The sequence below is a fragment of the Gavia stellata genome, chromosome 3, assembly GCF_030936135.1.
Source record: "Gavia stellata isolate bGavSte3 chromosome 3, bGavSte3.hap2, whole genome shotgun sequence".
In the NCBI taxonomy this organism is placed as follows: Eukaryota; Metazoa; Chordata; class Aves; order Gaviiformes; family Gaviidae; genus Gavia; species Gavia stellata.
Window position 1 is genome coordinate 5,566,139 of NC_082596.1, and position 22,975 is coordinate 5,589,113.

Sequence of the window (22,975 nt, forward strand, 5' to 3'; positions counted from 1 at the left end):
CTTGGAAATCTCAACAGAAAGGCCATTCATGTGACTGCCCAGCAGAAATTGCTCAGCTGTCAGAGCCAAAGATGGCAGGTGGTTTACCAGGGCTCTCAATAAAGTCTATGTCATATTTTTATTCTACCCAGGGCTCAGCGAGTGGGCAGTCAGGGAAATGGTGTTTGCTGGCTTTGATGGCAGTTTACACTATGGCCAAGCAATAAAGAGCCGTGCTTGCAAATGATCCAAGAGAAGATTACAGTCCCCAGTCCCAGACAATGCATATTCTCGTACAGGATTCAAGTATTTAGGGCTGTTTTGATAGGATGATAAGTCTAGGTATGGTAAATTGTTGCTCAGTGTTTTTAAGGTGAATCAAGTCGCAGAACAAAGATTTATGTAAATATTTCAGCGGGGTGCAAGAAAATGGGCCTCGTGCTGATCTCAGATGGATTTTCCAAAGTGATTTTGCCATGATATCTTTCAAATATTTAGACTTATTGTTGGGGTTATTGTGATTCATTGGATTCACAATGCACGAGAAACTACGTGCGTGAAATACTGCATTTGCAGGGGAAAGGCTGACTGAGCAAACGTAGCCTTTTTTCCATCTCAGCGTCAAGTAGAAATATTCCAGATATAGCTAGACCTTGTACTTTTAGGCATAGAAAAGCTGTTACTGGCACAGGATGGAGTCCTTCTGGACAGGCATAATTTGGAAGAAAATTCTATGCTTTGTGAGATGTGGACAGGGATGGACAAGGCATGTGTGAAAATGCCCAAGATTTGAAATGCTACAGTGACTCTCAAATGGGTGGGTCAATGGGCAAAGGAACCTGACATGGTAAAAAGTGTGTGATGTAGCTGTATGTATAGATAGCTACTAGCAAATAGTAGTAAATCAATTAGCTATCTTAACTATGAACCTGATACCCGGAGTGAGTGATTGCATGTATTTCTCTATAAACCTAGTGGATGTATGCATAGATAATTATACACATCATGAGTTCAGTGAGGTCTTAATACCAAATTTAAAATAAATGCAGGAGGCCAAAATGCCAAAGCCATACATCAAGGGTGTACAGGTCATGTATATCAATTGTGGAATCTTATGTGTCATAAAGCTGGAAGATCCTTCCTTTCTAGTGGGTCAAAATGTAGGCAAGAAAAAAATTTATTAAAAGTTATCCTGATGGATCCCTATCAGAAAGTTTCCCCAGGGATTTTTGACCAGGTTAATTGCTGTTTACTCATAGAAGACGTAACTACAGCTTATATTTTGTTAACCAAACTACAGCTTACATTTTATGAACCACAGGCATGTTCCTAGGTTGGAAAGACGTTGACTGCTCTGTTAAATTTTTTCCTCATTCTCACTTCTCTGAACTTTTTTAATCATGTTTTCTCATTAGCAGAATATACGTGATTAACTCACTCATTTAATGAGGTGCTTTGGGATGGTAAAGACAGCAGTCCATTCTGCTGAATGACTTTGAGATGTTAAAAAATAAATAAAACTTGTAAGTGCCAATAGATATTCTGCTGGTCTTTACTGGTAGTTGCTCTTTGATGTGAGAGAATACTCAATTCGGGCTGGTGTCCCCCTTCAAGAAGTTGATTTTCGGATTGTTGTTAATAACAAGTGTTGGCACACTGTGGCAGATACTGGCTTCTTTTCTTAGACAAATACTTAAGTAAGAGTAGGTCAAGCTTGCCTGATTTTCAAGTAATTAACAATGTTATTAGTTTTTTATCCTACTTTTTAGAGAGAAGATAGTGATGATAATTTAAATTAGATCTCAAAGAAAAGTGTCAAAGGAAATGGACCTTTGCTCTTACAAAGCATTTTTTACTTGAGGCTGCCATGCTCCGGAATGTAAAAAAGGAGCCTAGCTACAAATAAAATCAGGAAAACAAGAGGATGGATGCTACGGTTGGGTTTTGCATGATTCAGGTCATTAAAGACAACTGGAATTGATCTTTTTTGTCAAAGGCAATTCTCCACTATTTTTCTATAATTTTTCCATGTCTTGTTTTGTGGGTTTGTTGCTTCTGTACTTGTATAAGAAACCTGAGAGTAATGTTAACTTTATTGTATTTCATGGTAACAAAGTTCTTGGCTCAGCGTTTTTACGACAGGGAGTGAGTTCCCTTTGTACAGAAAGGTCGAATTTTGGAGTTCGGTGTGCTCAACATCTGCATGTCACTTCAACAGCTGGCAAACTCCTTGTGGAACATCTGCTTTCTATTACAGCTACTTTTCATTGAGGCAAATTGAATGTGGCATCTGAAAGGGCTCTTTGCATACATGGAGATTTCACTGGTCATTACGTGACAAAGTGATTATTTCAGGACCGAGAGTTTGGCTGTTTTCATGCAGTGCCTGGTACACTGTGGTTGCTGTTGGAGGCAAATGCAAGAGACATTAATAAATGGTCAGGAACAATGTGGAGAGAGAGGAAAACAGGGAAGAAAAGATAGCAAAGTTCTACATCTGTAGATATTTACTACTGAGTTTCTAAAATGCTCGAACTTAATGTTACAGATTTTAAATGCTTTTTATAGTTTTGAATGAGATGCTTCACTTTAACATATTATGCTACTCTGACAGATGTTTAAGATTGATGCTATTTTTAGAACCCTCTCAAAGTCAAACCTCTCACGAAGGTGAGTAATTTTTCACCTCTGATTTTTGTTTCATTTGTTTTGATCAGGGATACTCTATTGACCAATTTGGTATCTAAATCTTGTGAAATCTCATCTTGCTACTACCATATTAACGTGTAACTGTGTGCTTTTATCACTAGATATGGTTCAGGAACCTCAGTGATACCTTTATGGAAGAAGTAATAACTGCGATTTGGCTAGTGATCTTCCCCGATTACCATCTTATGATGTCTGTCATTTCTTAAGAAAGGATTTTAAGAGATTCTTACTGAGTGGGCTCAAGCAAGAAATCTCTTTAGAGAGAAGGCCCATGAATGGTGTACTATCAGGTGATTATATAGCTATGGACAGGAGGCTGAAGCTGCCTGCACTAACACTGTATTCCAGCAATAACGTCTGACACTATGGGTCAGGACATTTTGTTGACTCATACTGACATCTGTGAAGACTGGATGCACCTTTTCCCTTCCTTGAAAGCATCTCTTCTTTGAATCACCTATGCCAGGTCGGGCTGGATGTCCTCTGCTTCTCCCCATGCATGTAGTGCAAGTGGCTATCTCCTCCTTGCCCCAGCCTCATTCGTTCTCAGATCATCTGGGAAGACCATCTTTATTTGAAGAGTGAAGTAGGAGCGCTCAGGATGCGCACAGACGCATACCAACAGGCTCTTGCGTTGTGGTCTGCTGAGCCTGGTGCCAGCACCGAGTCCCTTCTTGGAGCTCATGGGCTCAGGTTGCAAGTGCTCGACCAGGGAACCTCAAGGGAACTCAGATTCCCAGCTGAAGTTTTCTAAAGCTCATGGTCAGGTTTCTGAATGTGAAGATCTTCTAGGAAGTGACTGCAGGTTGTTTTCTTCTTACTTGCATTCTGACATTTGACATCCATTCTGAAACCTTAAGCCGGAAACCACATAGTTTGTATTCTCTGGGTGAGCTCAGTTGTACACCCTGCTTTATAAGGGGGACTATAACATCTGTTTGGGACCTTTATGGAAAAACAGTTCAATTCTATTGTTGCTTGTTACTGCTTCCTCGTAGCTCTTTATCCAGTTGTCGTGTTCTCCTGTGGTCTTGCCACTAAGCATGCTAATGCCATTAATGGAAATGGATGAGAGAGAACTTCATTTGTTTTAGAGAGTTTTCCAGGAGAGGGCAGCCATAGTTAATTCCGGGTCAGCTCATGTAATACGATGAGAATATAGATTACTGCCAGCATTTGGCTGTGACACTCTATTGCCCAGCATGGTTTGTGTGCTTAGTGCTTTTAATTTGTTCTTTTGTTTGGATGGCAAGTGCATAAAAGATAGACTTTTTCACAAATTAATGCTGGAAAAGACAAACCGCATAATAGAGTGCTTAACTCCCAATGCCCTGTACTTGCTGAAATCGCAAATGCTCTTGGGAACAGTTTCCATTATATGCCACTGTTTGCTTTGTATACTTTCCAACCAGCTCATAAGCTTTTCTTCACTCTCTTACTTCAGAAATATTTGTGGAAAAACATAGCCCAGACTCTTGCTAGAGACCTGAAAATTTCAGGAAAAAAATTCCTTCGCACTGAAGACTTTTACTTCTTCAGGAGTTTAGAAAGGATCGGGACAAAATGATCCTCTCGCCTCTCCTGTTTTACGTAATGAGGATACATATAAAACCTCTCTGGAGTTGGATGTAAGGAGGATGGGTTAGCACTCAGGGGCACATCCCATATCCACAGTTTGGAAGCTGTACTCAGCCAAACAGCGGTTACGATGTAGACGGCATCAGGAGACATTTTTTAGTACTGCCCTCCCAGGGCTTTTGCGTTGGCAGAACTGCCTCTGGGCCTGGGGGGGCAACCAGGGCCCCTTGGCACGCACCCGCAGGCTTTGTATGAAGGCTGCGAGGAAATGGGTAGCTTTGTTTCTTGGATCAGTTCAAAACAGCAAAAGCTATTTTTTGCCTTTCCTCCTTTTTTTTTTTTTTTAATTTTAAAAATCCCAATTCTATTTTCCTGCACCACCAAATACAAACTCCGTGAAATACCTTTTGCCAGATCCTTACGTAATGTAAATCCATGGATTTAGAGTTAAAAATCCGGTCCCTGCAGGTACAGAGGTGATGGGGTTTGGGAGGATTTTTTGTTTGTGTTTTGTAGGAGGAAACAAGGTGCAGTCAGGATCACTTCATATAAACCCACAAAATGATAGATGACCTCAGAGGTACAACTAAGGAAGACATATGGTCTTTCCATCTGTTAAATTTTGAAGACTTTTAGCTTCAGTTTTGTCAACTTTGTCAACTTCCCGTGCTTTACAACCTCTCTTCATTTCTTAGGCATTCCACTGATGTGTATCAAACATACACACGTAATCTCAAAATAGGTAAACCCCTGAAAGACTGCAGCAGTGAGAGCTTGTCAGATGATGCCGCGTTGCTTTGCCCGCCGCGGAGGGTGAGGAGTTAATAATTTCTCTTCTCTGCTTATGCGTCTGTGGGTCTCTAGAAGGTAGAGCAGACAGAATACTGGTTCTGTAGATGAGCTGATAGCTCTGGCCAGTCTGCGCACAGAGCCTTGTGCAAATAATTCTTAGAAAAGAGACCTAATCAGCCGCCGCACTACACTGATTTGCACATAATTGTATCTGTCTTTTAAAAGCCGAAGATAAAAGGGCAGAATTTGACACCTGCTCATTGCTCATTTTTCCGGCGGCTCGGCGGGCTGGAGCGCGGTTGCAGGGTTTGGGCGAGGAACGGGTTTGCCACCCGAATGGCCAATTAAAAGGAGAGGGGTTTGCAGGAATGCTTTGCAGCACTTGACAGGTGAAGCTCAAGGCACGGCTCGTAGCCTCGGGTGCGGAGAGGGTTTAATTTTTTACTCTCTCTAGCTGAACATAGTGTGTCTTTTCTTCTCTCCCCCCTGATATTTCATTTGCAGTTTTATTTAAACACAAAATTTTCATCCTCTCTGCACTTCACCGTGCTGATATCCAAGGTCTCCATTCCTTCAAAATGCAGTGATGGGGAAGAAAAGGTTTCTAGGCTCTTACTTTAACTCTGTTATCAAATAGTTCTCCTTTAAAAAAAGCATTATTTTTATTTCGATTTACTTTTTCTTGTGGTTGGTTTTCCTTTTATCCTCTCTAAATCCTCAGGTTTTACGTTCAGTTTAGTGTAAGATTTATTCCTGTAAGGAGTTGGTACCTCGATGAGCCAGCCTAGGGATTTTGAAAGCTTACAATTAAGATGTTTTTCTCTATCTTCTGGGAGTCACCTTCTCCTCTCAATTCTATTGCGTAGCTTATGCATTCACTTCTGTTCAGTGAAAACTCCTGACTGCTCCTCACAGGACAGGTTAAATCCTTCCTAAAATGTCTCAGCGTCCCCGTCTGGAAAACTGGTACAGTGCTCACTTCCTTACCTCTCCAGATAGCCTTCAGATTTGAGATATACAAATAGAGATATTTTAAATTTATTTAAGGTTGTTTCTTTTATTGTTTCTAATTCTCTAGCAGTGCTGGCTGGACATCCCGGGAGAATAGTTCTGCGTAGTTCTAGGTGCCGTACAAATTGTTCTGCTAAGCTCTTAGGAACATGAGTATTGTTGTCCCTAAGAGCTTATAGTCTAGGATTATATATATATACATATGTACGTGTGCATATATATGTATTGTATATATATGCTAAAGAAGTATATATGTTATATGAAAAAAAAGGTTAGCAGGGAAGAGGAATAGGGAAAACAGTGTAACAGAGCAATAGGAGAGAAGTAGTTTTGCACGCAAGTTGTAGCCCATAGGCAGCAGTGAGCACAACTTGCCACCTCTGTAGCCATCGAATAGCAGGTTTCTGTGAGTATTACTGCGTGACCTCAGCAACAGGTTTCAGCTTGTGTGGGGAAGCTTGGGTCAGTATGTGGGGATTTAGCCTGGGCTGAACTCTGCTGCTGTAGCTAGAAAGTAGACAAGCTGGGAATGATGTCTGTGCAAGGTGCCATGTGTACATAACTAGGTTATAGACTTACAGGATGATCCTTGAAGCAAGGTCTTCAGTAGAATAGAAAGGAACTAATTTGGAGGTGTCAAAAGCAGAGATGAGGAGATTTTAATTGTTAAGGCTTATAATCCCATTAGATGTTAGACAAGGGTTTGGCAATGTAGGCAGAGCAAAAAGGTCAAATTTGGAGAAGTTTTGTAGAAAGTGTCATCAGGGTTTAATCACAGACTGGAGGTGTGAGTCATGAGAGGAGATCAAGTCAAAGAGAAAGCTGAGATTGGCAGGAAAGAGTCTGATTTTATTTATGAAATTAAGACAGGTATGGAAAGGAAAGGACTTCATGAAAAATTCAGGAGGTAGGTTTTGAGCATGTTCAGTTTTAGCAAGTAGTACAGTTTTAACAGAAAGAGCTCAGAGAGAGACCAAAAGTTGTTTGGGTTGATGACTCTAGGCTTAAAGATTTCTTGTTTTCACTAAGTTGGATTGTTAATTGTGTGTTCATATGCTATCTAACAGGGAAGAATATGGATTTGTGGCACAGAGGATGACTGAAAACTTCCATCTACATATATCTATTAGTGCAGTTCTTTTGTGGATTCAGACTGGGTTTTGAGCCAGGTCATGATGTAGAAGAAGGATGCAGTCAGAATAAAGAAGTTGTAGCACTGTAGTAGGGCTTGATAGTTTCCAAGTCACATCCACCTGGATTACTGTCTCATGTCTTAATGCAAAAGTGGCAGAGTGGACTAACCATACGTGGGGAAAACGGTAAAAATTGAACTCAATCCACTAGAACAACTTAGAGTCACTAGACTGAAATATGCTGTGACTGAAATTCGAAGAAACTGCATTAAGAATATGTCCATTTCAATGTGCACCTCTGCTTTTGAGCAACTCTGGTCTGTAGACGTTAGCCACGTAGTCTAGTAACCACACGTCACGCCGTCCCTGTACGTGAAGTGCTGCGATACAGCGTTTGTAACCTGGAGTTGTTTAATATCTCTCATTTAGCTCAGCTCATTGCGTTTCAATCATGGTTGGGCTAAAGGAGGCCCATGAGGCTCAGTGTCCTAGTGCTCATATTTACACAGTTACTGAAATGTGGTAAATCATCTACCTGCCTGTTAATAGGGGGTTATATATTATCTTCTTCCAGGCTTTGGCTGCTCTACAAGGACACAAAAATTCTTATGGCCTGGACATCTCATGCAATATTTCGTGGTTCTTTTTTAAGACAAGTATGGAAAATGGATCATGTACCCATAATTTTTCTTTAAATAATCAGTATCACCTTTTTTGCTTTCTGAAGGCATCCTGCCCCTGTGTCTCTATACATCTGGGCACGGAGATAACCTGCTGTCTCATCTCTCTTCTCATATGCGTTTGAGTTCCTTCTGCTTCAGGCAGTGCATCGCATATTTCATTGTACAGGAGCCCCAAATACTCCTCAAATTTGACAATTATACTACACATAGGATTAATTTAACTACTAATTTAAAAAAATAGCTACCTGTTAGGTATGATCCCTTACCTATGTAAGAGTCCAGAGCACCCTTGTGTGCCTGTTGAATAGATAATGCAGAAAATATTGTTGCCACTTGAAACAGTAGAAAATCCAGAAAAACAGCTTCCACTTCCATATTGCCATATGCAGTGAGAGTTTAGGTAAGTAAGTAGATTGTGTGGTGAAATCCACATGTTTGACTTTGCATGCACAGAATTGAGTACAGGAGCCTAGTTTTGTGTCTCTGCTGTTAATTAGGCATTACTCCTTTTGTGCCTGTGTGCTAGCTCACTACTATCTCCATAGGAAATATGCCACAATCGCCACCCTTATCACTGATTTCTAGAGTAGGTAACACTCCCTGGAGGTCTCCAATCTACGTAGTATCTAGACGAAACCTGCTTTGAGATCAGACAGACTCGCAAGCCCATGCATAAGGGCTCCAGACTTTTTTTTACCATTAACTTTTCAGCCACAAGTCAGAAACTCTCACAAACATTGCGTGAGACCTTTAATAATCTCCTCTGCAGAGGGAGAGGTTTGTCTCACATCCATCATTGCAGAATGGCAGAAGGAAGGAGAAAATTTTGCCTCATTTGCAACCAGTGAGGAATAAGGTGATTTGCTTTCAGTCAGTTGTAGGTTAAGCCACGTTATTCATGACCTGCAGCAGTTTTGCACAAAGCTGCCAGTATACAAAAAATAGTGTTATATGATACATCCTAGCATGGATTAGTTGTGTTCAAATGTAACGTAGGGCTTTTTTTTTTCTTTTTTTCCTTTCCTTTTTGTTTTTTCTCACAAGGCAGGGTAAGAATGCTCTGCAAGTAGTCCTGCCACAGACCAGCTGTAGAAATAAAGTTTTCAATAACCTAAAATAACATGCAGATCCTGGGATCGTGACATTTCAAAACACAGGATACACTGTATGCCAGCCTGACCTTCTGGCTGTGTAGCAGATAATCAAAAGAAGTCTTCTGCAAACCTGCTTGTGATGAATAGATAAAAAGAGGTTGGCCCACATTCAGAAATGAGACTATTTAAGCAAGCTGGGGCTATGTCATGGAATATTTAAAATAAGTCAAAAGGAGCTCAGGCTTAGTGGAAAACACAGAGCTTTGAGAATTTTAAAATGGTAGGGGTCTGCCTTTGAGCATTTCTATTAGGACTGGACACAAGCAGTACAAACTCTGTAGTGATTTTCACTTTGATAGCAAATCGGGCGAATCACCAAATGGCAGGTTCTCTTGGCTGCCAGAGGAGAAATGAGACAAGCAGGTGCCATCCGTGTGCCAGCAATTTCACAGGGCAGGAGAAACGTCTATCGTAAAAGGCACCTGCAAAATAAAGGAACTCCCACCAAAACCAAAGAGGTTAAGCTGAACGCCTCATTTCTTAAATAAATCTGTGGTTAACGTGCATTCAGGTTTGCTGTTTTAAGATCCCAAGTAAAAGTTGGAGGCAAGTCAAACCTCAGAGCACTAGACACGTTCTTGCTTCTCTTTTCAGCTAGCATGACCCTGGTATTTAGAGTTAATTGGAGAAGATTGTACTACATCTAAATGTTTACAGCCGAGATCAAGTAGCTCTGAAATTGAACGCTGATCATGTGTCTGCCAAGGATAGATTTGGAGATTAAAATTGGACGTAAACATTAGACTGATTTGGAGGAAGAAAGCTTACTCAATCCAAATGAAGAAGGTTGAAAAATCCTTTCGCAGGCAAGTCCCACGGGGATGCTGCAGCATCCTCAGTCTGTTGTCATCACAGAGTTAAGAACAGACACAAACTCGAAACAATTTGGCAAGAACAGTAATCGGACCAGTTGGGATCTGTCATCAGCATACTGGCCACTGCAAAAGAGTGATTAAATAGGAAGACACAGACAATTATCAAAGACTAATTGCTTATTGTTGCTAGAACTATATTTTAAATGTGTTTTTCTTTTTAATTGCTTTTGGAGCGAATAAAGTGTCCTTAATTCAATTGTGAGATGTTTGGGAGTGGGAAGTCTGCCAGGAACCAGGCAGCTCAGAGGTCTTGTGAAAGCAATTGCCTCTTCCACTAGCCTATATTCATGTTCAGTCACCCCATCCTCTGCCAACTTTCCTGTTTTCAGGTCCGTGCCCCTATGTTAGCTGAAGGTCTCTGGGTTGTTGGTACTTGCAGGAAGCTGCACTAGTTTGTTCCGATCTTTTCCTGTATTTTTTATTCATCCCTTTCCAAGGGCCTTGACCCAAAGAGGAGCTGAACTCTTCAGGTCCATGGGGGTTTTGGATCAGCAGGCTCTGACTATAAGGGCACTTTCTGGGACGGGAATAGCAGTGGTTGACAAGGTGAGATATTCGTGTAATTTGAACCTGTTACAATACAAACATCTGTATATCTCTGCGCTCTGTTACTATTGCCTGCAATGAAATTATGCAGGGGATGGCTTTGGCTCAGTATTGTGTCAGTATAGCAATGAATGAACACAAGGGTGTTATTCCAAGTTAAGATGCTCAGGTTTGGTGTGAGGAGCAGATCCAAACCACGTACGGAAGATTTTATGCAAATCGCTATGAGGCTTTTGTGTTATTAAATAACCATTCAACATTTTCATGATGAGAGTGACAGGGAGCGCAGTTTTTATATTCATAGAAATATCTTTTGTATGGATGTATTCTGCCCTGAAAATACTGCAGGACCTCGTAATGGACAAACAAATGTAACCAGTGCTGTATCTCTATGTATAAATAATTTGCATGAATGGTTTAGAAAATGAAAGGGAACTGGTCTACATGAGGGAGAACAAGTACGAAGAAGGGAATCAGAAACGGTGTTTAGGTTCATATATTGGAGGAGATACATAAGAAAATTCAAGGAGCTTGTTGTCTTAACAGAATGCCACATGTTACCTGCCAGCTCCTCTAAGCAGCTGACTGAACCCCAAATAACAGTCTGCTAAAACCGATGCTGACTTGACATGTAGCATGAGAGGAGGGACAGGGAACTTGCTTGTTTGGGGATGGGGAGTATCAGCTTGCTCTGTACACACAGTGTGCCTGTAGTATAGGTTTTTTTCTCCATTTTGGTCTTTCTTCCATCTGCATAATATGTGAGATCAGCAATGGATAGAATTGTTCAACCTATTTTTAAATGAATTATTAAAAAAAAAAAAAATCCTCTTTGCATTGTTAAGTTCCTTGCAAAATCCTGAACAAACATTCTTGCAGAAGAGGACAGGGAAAAAAAAAAGTTGTTCCAGACAGAATGGCTGGCCCTTTCCTTGCTCTTTTAAGACAATTAGAAGTGAAGTTGGCCTGGGCAGACATTTTAATCAGCACTTTAGATCTGGTGAACACAGAAAAACTGAATCATTCTGCGAGACTTTCACTGCCGCGACTCTGGCTTGGGCTCTTGGTCTTTGGCTTTCCTCCATCAAAGTACCTGATGAACATTATCTAGAGACATCAGCGTTGTTGCAACTCCTCTCCTCAGACCATGGCTGTCTCTCCCAGTTCACAGACTGAGATGAGTAAAACTAGTATTTTGGAACACTTCTAACAGCATAAAAAATAGTTGGTTGACTAAAATTCTCCTATCACACTACAGCTGAGGAAAGCTTGCTTTGTTGGCCTTGAAGATCTCTTTTACCTCTTATGTGAGATGTATTTGCTCATTTGGGCACCTCTTGCCTTGAGTTTTGTTGACCTACTTGTGCAAAGCCATGCCTCTGTGAGGTGTTTGCTCGAAGTCCTGAGCCAGGTTCCCAGCTGCAGTGAATGGCAGAGACCAATGCATCTGCTTCCGTTCGGGATTCAACATCAAATTTAAAAGCAAATATCCAATGGAAATTTCTCCACCCCCCACTGTAAAGGTGAGCACAAACACCCTGCCTTCCTCTGCAGCCTGTTTTTTAAGATCAACCCAAACCTGAGTGAGGAGAGTAAACATTGCTGGAATGTGCGTTTCCACTGAGATTAAACATGTATTTGTATGCAGCTTTCCAAAATTAAACTTTCACAGTGGCAAATAGGGAGTTGGGTGCGGAAATGCAATTAGCCATGAGTCAGGACTCTTGACATACAGGTGGGCCAATGAGTTGCGAGTGCTTGCATGGAAACTTGACAAAGTAGCAAGAAAAACTTATTATGTGTTAACATGAGCAGAGTAAATAACACAAAATGTTAATAAAGTTTGGTATTAATTTCTGAGCTGCTCCTTTGGGTGATGTAGAGTGAAGTGCACCTGGCAGGTGATGGTAAATGATGTTTTTCTTGTGGAATAGTGGTTGTCTTCCCGTTAGTAACATTCATTCCCTTTTCTTGAGTTTTGAGATCCTGAAAGACAGACGCTGTATGAAATCTGATGTATTATTTTCATATAATGCTCTCCCAGCCAGTGTGGTGTCAATAACCATCACCTGTCATCTGGCCAGGAAGTAGTTTTTCCAACTAAAAGGTGAATTCATCGAGATCTTAAAAGGCTTGGCTAAGGCCATCAGTGAAAAAGTAAGGCTTTCCAGTCACCCTTCTTACCCATTCTTCCGATGATCTTAAGGGTCTTTTCCAATGTAAATGATTCTATGATTCTCAGTGGCTTATATCATCCTCATGCTCATCCTTCCAAAATGTGTCGGACATTTTCTCCCTCGGTAAAATAATCACTTAGAGAAGGTCCTAGAAATAAAATATCCTGCACTTCCTCAGAGTGGCCCCGTGCCTGTTCATGGGTGTGTGGCAGAGACTGTGCCTTTCCTTTTTTTCATGGCCATCAAGCATTGCAGGGTAATGGTGGCACCCAAGGATGCCAACATAGTGGACACGTGCAGGTAAATGAGCAGGAAAGGAGTGAGAGAGAGAGAGAGAGGGGGAAAGAAAATAAATAAAATAAAAAAGCAGCATTCTGTTGGCTTATTAAAGTACTTAAAAAAGGATTTAACTTCTAATTAGAAAGAGATTGCTAGGTCTTTGGGCTTTTTTTGCCCTGATATCCAGAGTTTACACTACTACCTTTTTTATGCAATTTATAGATGCTGTTTATATTAAATTTGTTCCTTCTACTTTTCTGAAATACTGTTTATCTTGTATCTGGATCTTTGGAAGATGGAGATACGGCCACCACTGTCTTCTCTGCTAGCAACTGTGTCTTCTGATTCAGAGCTACTGTATACTGAAGCCAATAATGATTCACTCTCACAGCAGTGGTGTGAGCAGTCTCAGCTTTTATATGCCATCTGTGTGAGTGAGCTGAATCTGCAGAAATGGGACCCTGTACACATGGCTTTTCCTCTGTTCATGGATGAAAATATTAAAGCAAATCCGTATGGTCCATGAGATGTTTTCTGTGTCAGGAAGGGAGTAGAACTGCCTGTCAAACCAAGCTGTTCTCTCTGATGAAAGGGGACTGTTTTTAAACACTCCTTTCCATAGCGTTTTGCACGCCAGCCATGTGTGTTTTCTCATCTGACATCTCATTGAGATCCTTGGCTTCAGTACTGCAAGAGGGAAGGGTGTGCTGAGAGGGAAGGAAATAATCTCTCAATATGTACACAAGCACGTGTGCACACACATGGTCTTAAATCAATCTTAAATGAATTGATTTTTTTTTTTTAGGAATACGAAAGAAAATTAATCTGGTTGAGCCAGACTTAATTGCTTCCCTTTTGTTTGGATTTTCTATTTTCACATGAAGATATTGGGAAGAAATGCTCTGAGCTATTATTAGATACAAAGGTGGATTCAGAGGGCAAAGGGTTCATTTACAATTCCTACAGCAGAGCATCGAATTTTAAAGCTGAAAGGCAAGTTGATGAGCAGCTTGAAAATAAAGATTCATCCACTTAGCTTATTGAGTATTTCTGAAAGTTCATGCTGGTCTGGGGAGCTAACAGTTCTCGCAGCTGTAAGACCCACTGGCTGGAGGAACCAGGAAAAAAAGATTTTTGTATTTTTTTTTTTAATGAAAGCACTTACCTTGCAGGGAGAAGCTTGAAAACATAACCTGATATGCAGTCATGAATTTATATAAATGCATTTCTTTAGAAGGAAGCAACTGGACTTCATTTCTGTGGCAGGAGGCTGGGAAGCATAAAGATTATACACACATGCACACACATGTTTGTGTTTTGAAAAATTCAAGTCAGTTAATCCCAGATAATGGGATATCATTATAACCACTACCTCACCTCCATGATCTTAGGGCAATCCTGCAAGAAGCGATTTGATTATATTGGGCGGGAGAGCCCATAACGTTAAGAGTGTGCTATTGCAGAGGAAGTCCAACGCCAAACAGGTTTTTTAGCCCTTTCCTAAAATGCAATGGTGATTGTAACCTCCTTTCACAGAATCACAGAACGGCTGAGGTTGGCAGGGACCTCTGGAGATCATCTAGTCCCACCCCCTGCTCGAGCAGGACCACCCAGAGCCAGCTGTCCAGGACCGGGTCCAGATGGCTTTTGAATATCTGCAAGGATGGAGACTCCACAACCTCCCAGGGCAACCTGTGCCAGCGCTCGGTCACCCACCCTCACAGTAAAAAAGTGTTTCCTGATGTTCAGAGGGACCCTACTGTGTTTCCGTTTGTGCCCATTGCCTCTGGTCCTGGAACTGGGCATCACTGGAAAAAGCCTGGCTCCGTCCTCTTTGCACTGTCCCTTTGGGCATTTATAGACATTAATAAGATCCCCCTGAGCTTTCTCTTCTTCAGGCTCAACATTCCCAGCTCTCTCAGCCTTTCCTCATAGGAGAGATGCTCCAGTCCCTTAATCCTCTTTATGGCCCTTCATTGGACTCTCTCCAGTATGTCCATGTCTCGTACTGAGGAGCCCAGAACTGGACACAGTACTCCAGGTATGGCCTCACCAGTGCTCTCCTTGTCAAAAACTGGGCATCTCCTTTGGAAAGGAAGGTTTTGGCATGGGGACTGTTCCAACTGGGACACCGACATGGGTTTTGGATAGCTGCAGCTTGAGCACTGCAGGGTTTCTTTGTGCTCACTCTGCCAAGCCTCTCGTGTCTGGGACTTGCTGCTGCATTTCACAGAATCACAGACTGATAGGGGTTGGAAGGGACCGCTGGAGATCATCTAGTCCAACCCCCCCGCCAGAGCAGGGTCACCCAGAGCAGGTTGCACAGGAATGTGTCCAGGAGAGTTTGGAATATCTCCAGAGAAGGAGACTCCACAACCTCTCTGGGCAGCTTGTTCCAGGGCTCTGCCACCCTCAAAGGAAAGAAGTTCCTCCTCATGTTTAGATGGAACCAAGTTTGTGCCCGTTACCTCTCGTCCTGTCACTGGGCACCCCTGAAAAAAGACTGGCAGCTTTGGCCAAGGAGGGGTTTTCATCTGGGTAGTTCGGCTTTGCTGACCTGACCTCTGGAATAAATGTCCCTTTTTGAACTCGTTTCTTCTTTGCACTAGCTTTTTTTTTTCCAGTTGCTGCGCTAAGGCTTGTTCAGTTTACCAGGCTAAAGGGTGTCACAAGAACATGCAACATTTTGTAGTTTCTCATCTAAGGCAACAAAACAAAAATAAGTAAAAAAAAAAAAAATCACTTTGGCGTACAATGTTTTTTTCTGTGAAAGTTCCTGAAGCATAAAAATAGTGTCTTTTCTTGAAGAGGGGATATTACTAATGTAAATCCCATGCTGTTGGCAGAGAAATAATATGCTGTATGTCATAAGGCAAGTGAGTGAGGAGGATCTGGAGTGATCGAAATGCCTCATGGGCGTATGAGATTGTGGGGATAGGTACTCACGCAGAGGATGCTTTCTTACATGTGCCTTGGGCTTTCTCTTATCTCTGAACATGAACCCACAGTGAAATAGAAACGTTCCTGTATTAATAGTGCATCGGAGATAAACCTCATCTGAAAAATACCGTAATACTGCACAACTCACAACCCTTTCAGAGCCGGGAATTGGACTAGCAATTTCACAGTGTGTTGGTAATGAAACATTTTGGTTCTGTATAAGCAAATGGGCAAGGTTAGCGGACACATTACTCCGGCTGTCATTGTCCCAGCAGTAACCAATTTAGAGGCTTTATATTTTCTGCTATCCCAGTAAGGGAAAGAAAAGTAGAAAGTTAAAAATAGAAATCCCAGAATGAATTAAAGTGCAAAGAGTGAACAAGCTCGTAGTACTGCTGTATAATTTTAAAATCCCTTTTTTCCTTATAATCTGGACTTTAATATATGTCTTACATTGCAAATTCTGGCAGTGTCTGTTCTGCTCCAAAGGGTCACCTCTGTACAGGAGGATTTGTTCTGGCTGTAACATGTGAACATGGGCATCCAGCCCTGGATCTATCTAGCTGCCATTTGTATTGATGATTCCTGTTTGTATTTCCCTTCATCGGATGCTGTTGATTTGCGGGTGAAGCCTAAGAGGTTCTCTGTGGCTTTGGCCTGCAAGGGAAGAGGTTAAAAAGATATCTTCGGGTGCGCGGGTATAGATCATAACTGGGTTTGTTCATAGCTTTCTCAACAGCTGTGGACAGATATCAGACCTTCATAAACTGGTTGTTGCAAGTAGTTTCACTTCTGCACTACCCTACACAACCCTGCAGCGTTGGGTTTTCTTATCCTAAGGTTAATTGTCATGCTCTCTTGGTTTCATTTAGGTTACTTTTTCTTGTTAAGTTTCCTATGAAGATTAATACAGTTTCTAAAGCCGGAGTCCAACATAATGTGGAATTGTTTTCTTGATTTGCAGATATCCTCGTTGATGGCAAGCTTTGCGACTGCGATATCGTGGTGGACTGCAAAGTGGGGGACCCCGTCCCGCTGGAGGTGAAGCTGACCAACTGGAGCAAACACAGTGTGGGGCCCTTCGCTCTCACCGTGACCCCCTACCAGGATTACCAAAATGGGGTGCACAACTATGAGCTGCAAGATGCTATCACCTTTGTGGGATCCAACACCTTCTACATCGATTCCGTAAGTCTTTCTATCAAATGGATCAGGATTCTGGATGACGTTCATGTGCAGACAAGGGCTTCATTATTCAATTGTGCATTTTAGGGCAGATTAAATTTTGGAAAGCACCACGATTATGGCAGCTATTGCTAAAGGTGCTGCTAGGTTTGGGGATATAGAATCATCTCTCTGAAATGGTTTAAGACTGTAATTTCCTATCATGTAAACCACTAGTAAACTATTAGAGACAGTAACTTTTGGTCACTCCAGATCTGACTAAATGTGAATGGGTAACCTAGATAAAATATTTATTACCATATTGCCAGTCCCTTGAGCCATCCGGTGCAGCCTGCAGTAATAGATTTTAAGTAACTTTTTCTCTTTAGTCCATAAGAAATATTCTCCAGGCTGAGCCAAGGAACTCAGCAAATCAGTTTTAGTCAGGTCCTGAGGAAATGCAACAGACTGCAAAAAGAAAAAGCTAAACATTAATGACTGATATGATGAGCTGGTTCATTTTCTTGTCGCTTAGTATACTCTTATAAAACCATAAAAAAAAAGGAGAACATGCTTAAAATGGGACAATAAAAATCCCTTTTTAGAACAATTGAGATTTTGATTTTTCTCTCAAATTCTTCTTTAAAAAATTCAAGTCTAGGAGCTTTTTGCTTCTAAGGCAAGATGCTGAAAATACAGATAATACTACTTTTCCCCACCTCCTTCCCCTAAAAACAGCAACAACAAAAAAACAGGAGCGAAAAACAAACGGACAGTACTGCAGAGTGGAATAAGCATTATTTCTGGTAACTTATAAAATAAACATGAAGAAGAGGGTGAGTGTTTGGGATAGTGCTTAGGACCTTTGCTTAGGTCAGCTCTTCGGATAGCTAATAAAATGTACTTGTCAAAACTGAATATTTAAGTGAACCTTAGTAAGAAGGAAATGAAAGGTTAACCACAGGGATAGTCACCATGGATATTTTTCAATTACGCATCATGGGAAGAAAATATTTCAAAAAGCTAATGAGCATGGAATACACCATCAACTTGAATTTTAATGGGGGCTAACTATATTCTTGGCTGAATAATTTAAGTATGTCAACAGAAATAATCAAGAGATGGCTTTCTTTGACTCTCTTTCTGACAATGTGGATATTTTTAATCAGAGTGGCAGTGTTTGGATGCCCAGCTGCCGAAGGGCCTGACCCTCCAGGCTAATGAGGGAGAAGGGAGATGTCAGCGTGATGTATTCTTACCTTCTGATTGAGTCTCCTAAGGGGCAAAAAGTCAGGAGGTCACATCTCTTGTGCCTGCCCAGGCAGCCTTCTCATACCTTACGGTCCCCACTTTTGCCCCGTTGTTCAGTATTGTGACATTTCTCCTGTAAACACAGTCCCCGATAAGTTAAAAATAGAGTTATTTTCTGCTATTTGTCCTCCTTTTCATCCATAAAGGTGAAATGAAGAAAATGTCGACTCTTAGACAAGAAGTGTTATATTTCACGGTATGTAGTATAGATCCTTGTCCTACGCAAGCGCCCAGAGAAAATGCTTAGTCATATTTCTTTGAGGCATAGAGCCCTGATCATGGAAGAAAATTCTTCAAACAGTGTATCTAATGCCGTCAGAGGCCCTTTCATCCCCCGTAATAACTAATTCAGTAATGGAAAAAAGATTTCAGAAAGCCGCACATGTTTTGGGGACAAGAAGAAAGTCCTGGGTTTGTGCATTTGGGGCTTCAGGGAAGAAGGAACATACTCAGAATTGTGTTCATGCTCTGAGTTTGGCAGAAACTCAGACAGACGCTGGTTAGGAAGCCGAAGCAGCTCATGGTTGGGAGAGATGAAAGAGATTCAGAGTTTCTCTTTTTTATAAATGAAAGCTGAGACACTGGACCGGATTCCCTGCTGGCGTAACTCAGTGCTGCTCTGTCAAAGCTATTAAATACGTGCCCATTATTTTTATAAACTGAGGTCATGGGTGCATGATTATTTTGCTTGTTTAATGGAGGTGGCTTGAGATGCTACCATTTCCCAGCTGCGTGTTTCTGCCCCTCTGCGAGATGCTTCCCTCTTCCCCAGCAGACCCAGCGGGAGAGATGGTGTGAGCATTTGTTTTCGTGCAAAGTTGGCCAGTTTAGCAAAAAATACGTTTGTCAGCAGTTTAAGTTAATTGGGCTGACTTTACACTGACACTGGCAAGGAGGTGGTGACATGATTGATTGCACTGCCGAGCCGGGTGGGAGGAAGGATGGAGAACTAGCGTATGGTTTGGCCTATCAGTAGCGTATGGTCAAGAACAAGTGGGAGCATCAGGTATTACAGCAAGAGAAGATGATACTTCTAACGCCCTGAAAATTTGGTCTGTCGTCATGCTGATGCAGAAACTACAACATTATGGGTGATCAACTGAATGTGATTCCTTTGGGGAAAAAAACCCCAAACCCCCTCTTCAGATCGGTTTCTGCTGCTATCTGGAAGACAGGGGATATATACAGGAATTTTCAGCATGTATATGCTGCTTCGCAGTATGAATATAAATTGTTTAAAGGGTAAAAGTCATACCATTTTGTATTTCTCTTTCGTGCGACTTGAAGTCCAGGTTAGATGATTTATCTGGGAAGTAATGTAATGAGTGCTTATTCACCTTTCTGTGCTCTCACTTCAATTCAATGCAGCAGTCTGGGTTTGTGTCACAAAGTCTGCTGGGATATACTACTTCAAAAAGCAGATTCTGTTACTGAAAATTTTAAAAGATATTGAGATATTTCCATGCATTTTAAATTAAGTAAAATCTTTTTTTTTAAGCACAACTTCTAATTTGGTTAACCTTACCTTTCTGTGGCTGTATTTAACAGAAAAAGTGACTTCATCAGTTATCATTGAGATAGTAGACATTTTTGTTCAGTGCGGGGTTTTGAAACATGAGATAACATGGTGAACCCCCACCCATTAAAATACATTGCATTGATTTATTTTTTCTCTCACTTCACAACCTGAAGTTGAGCTTTAGCCATATTATTAAAAATTCTTAGTTCTTACCAATGGGTTTTTTTTGACTAATTAGTTGATCAGACAGAGTTGCTTCTTGCCAAATTAAAAACAGAAAAATTATCTTCTATGGAGATTCCTGGAACTACCAGCAATTCATCTTTCCTTGTTGTTCCTGCTTTTGCCATTACTGTTCTCAAGCAGGTTTTTTTCCCGCGTGTGTTGTCATGCACTAGCTCAAATGATTGGTAGTGGGAGATGAGGAGAAATTCATTAGTAGGTGGTCATTTTGAATCAGCTCAGAAGCTATGATGAACATTTGCTCACTTCTGGCAGGTCCTCTGTGGCCCATCTGGAACAAATTAGTTTTCCTGGCACCGTTTTACTCGCACTGTAAACTCTTTGGGGCAGCGAACAGTAGCTGGCACTAGCCCTAATCTCCAACTGAGCTCCCTAAGTACTACAGCAGTATAAATAAGTAGTAATTAGTTCTAAGCAATCACAGTCCCACATGGTAGCCTGAATCGGGGAAGGATTAGGATGGAGCTAGAAACTTATTTTTTCTTCTATCTCAGTGGAACAGAGGAGTAATGTGGGCATTGGCATTTTTTTCTTGGTTCTTCAGTCATTTTTTTCTGGGATAGAAGCTCTCCATCTTTGGTTCCCACAATTTGGAGGAATTTTAGTAAAATCTGTTTCAACTCTGACTCAACTGAGCAAGCATGCATTCAACAGCATCCCAGACTGGCACTACAGATAGGCACGTATCTAGACAGGGACACTACCAGACCTGTGTGCTGCTAGATCGAATGACAATACAAATTTGGTCTGGATCAGGCATGAGTATGTGATCTTCATGTTCCTTGTAGGTTAGCTGGATCATGCATTGCAATCAGTGGGATGGTGTGTGCTGTCAGCTATGGCGGGAAGCATCTGACTTGTGTACACATCTGAACAAGTCATCCTGAGCTCCCTTCACAGGCAGTGGAGAGCTAGTCATCAGGGTTGGTGGAGTTTAGAGGATGTTTTACCTCATTCTACATTTGATCAGATGAATCCTTGTGTTGAACAGCTGGCTCAGATGTGGACATCCACTTTACAGACGTTTGGGTGGATTCAGTTCCAGACTGAGACATCCGAATGCGTAGGTGTTACCGTGGATGCTGGCCAGCTAAGCTCCCATTAGTCAATGGAGATGGAGTCTGCAGCCAGTAGAACCTGGCTTAAGCTAACATAGACACCAGGGGTGAGATTCAGTTGCCTAAAAGTAGGTGTCTTACCATCATTTATGTGCTGTGGGTGTCCCACCTGGCCTCCACCTACTGCCAGAAATCCTCCTGTAAATCATCCTGTAAATCCTGCCAGTCCTGTGCAAGTGTCTCAGTGCCTTACGTTATCCCAAACGTCATGAGGTGCCTATGTTTGGCAACTGTATCTTGACTCTGTAGGCTGACCAGGTAGACCATTCTGTGTTTGCTCCACTGGCTGCATTGACTAGATGTCTTCTTACTGTAGTAGAAGCTTGGATACCTAGTGTGCAGAGAGATGCCTAAATGTAGGTGGTTTAACCTCAAAATTAGTCCTGTGCTCAGTATACCAGCTGGGTTGGATCTGGCCCTCTTTTGACCTGACTGCTGCTGATGTACCTGTGGTCTTCTGGGAATGTTTGTAGGCAGCTCCACTAGAGAGGCAGCCTTACTTTCCAAAGGTAGTTACTATTTTGGAAGAAACTTGTAACTTCTGCAGAGCCACTTGCATCTCAACAGTGCAAAGGTTTTGAGCTACTTTTGCTTCCTTGTTTCTTCCCCGAACCCAAGTGTTGATTAGAGTAGTGGTTGTACAAGTGGTCATACAGATGTGGATAGTCCCCAAACTATGAATGTTGTTGTCTGGTCTGTGCATACTGTGCACAGGGAGATGGGCTGGACACATACCACTACCTGTCCTGCTGGCTCTTGTCACTTATGATGAAGAAACTGGTGACTGGTGCAGAGACTTGTGCTGTAAAGGCAGGAGGAACAAGCAACCATGTAGGCAGAACTTCAAATGAGTGAAAAGCCTGTGTTGATGCTGATGTACCTGAAGCCACCTTCCTGCTTGTCAAGGGCTCTGATCGATGCTGTTATAGATATTTCTTTGTAGTGCAGCTAGATTAGGAAAAATGGACTGGGAGCTTGGAAAAGGTATGGGTCCTGAGGAGGCTTCATTTGCTGTTTGCCTCCACCCATTGCTTGCATTAGTGTCTGCCTCTGTTCTCCTCTGGGTGCAAGTCTGCATCAGTTCCAGTGAGGCAGAAATAGGGCAGTCAGCCCCAGGAGGAGGGGAAGGAAGCAAGAGGGGGGACTGCTTGATGTTGTTCTGCATGTCCAGACGCAATGCCAGAGGGCAAGAACTTGTACCCAGCGAGGAGGGGAGATGCCAAGGACAGAGGTCAGGAGAACAGCTGTGGCTGCTCTGATCGCTCATGTGGATGATACGATGCTAATACAAGTTTGCTGTAGGTCAGCAAAAGTGCTCAGCACCGAAGCCAAAGGGAGCCTGGGCTCTGCCAGCTCTGAGGATGTTGCTGCTTGTGAACAGCCAGGCCCCTGTGCAGGAGCAGCAATTTAGGCAGGTTCAGCAAAGATGCCTGATACCCCAGGGGACTCTATGGGGTGCATGTCTGCTGGCTAAAGCACCCAGCCGTGGAGGTCCAAAAAAACTAGAATAGGAGAAAACGGAAACAAACAGCTCATTTCCCTCACATCGGAAAGCTACAGAGAACCTTCCTCACTGGTGGTGGTGGCAGGCAATTTTCAGCTCTCCGGCATAGTCTTGAGGAGCCCCACACCCCTGGAAACTTTTTCTAGTGGTTTGTCACCCCCCTCTCCCACACCGTGGTCTAGTCATCATCGTTGTTTCAGTCTTCCTATGCAATGGCAAGATGCCCTTCAGCAAAGGGTGTTCATAGACACTTTCCCAGT

At 42.0% G+C, this 22,975-nt stretch overlaps 1 protein-coding gene across 5 annotated transcripts in view; it reads left to right on the forward strand.

Annotated features, from left to right (window-relative positions):
• Positions 1-22,975, forward strand: part of TRAPPC9 (trafficking protein particle complex subunit 9) — a 529,308-nt gene that overhangs the window by 501,696 nt on the left and 4,637 nt on the right. For all 5 annotated transcript variants that reach the window (XM_059815895.1, XM_059815893.1, XM_059815896.1 and 2 more), the window contains one exon: positions 16,821-17,044. In XM_059815895.1, coding sequence (XP_059671878.1) covers positions 16,821-17,044 — 224 coding nt within the window. The remainder of the gene's footprint in view (positions 1-16,820; positions 17,045-22,975) is intronic.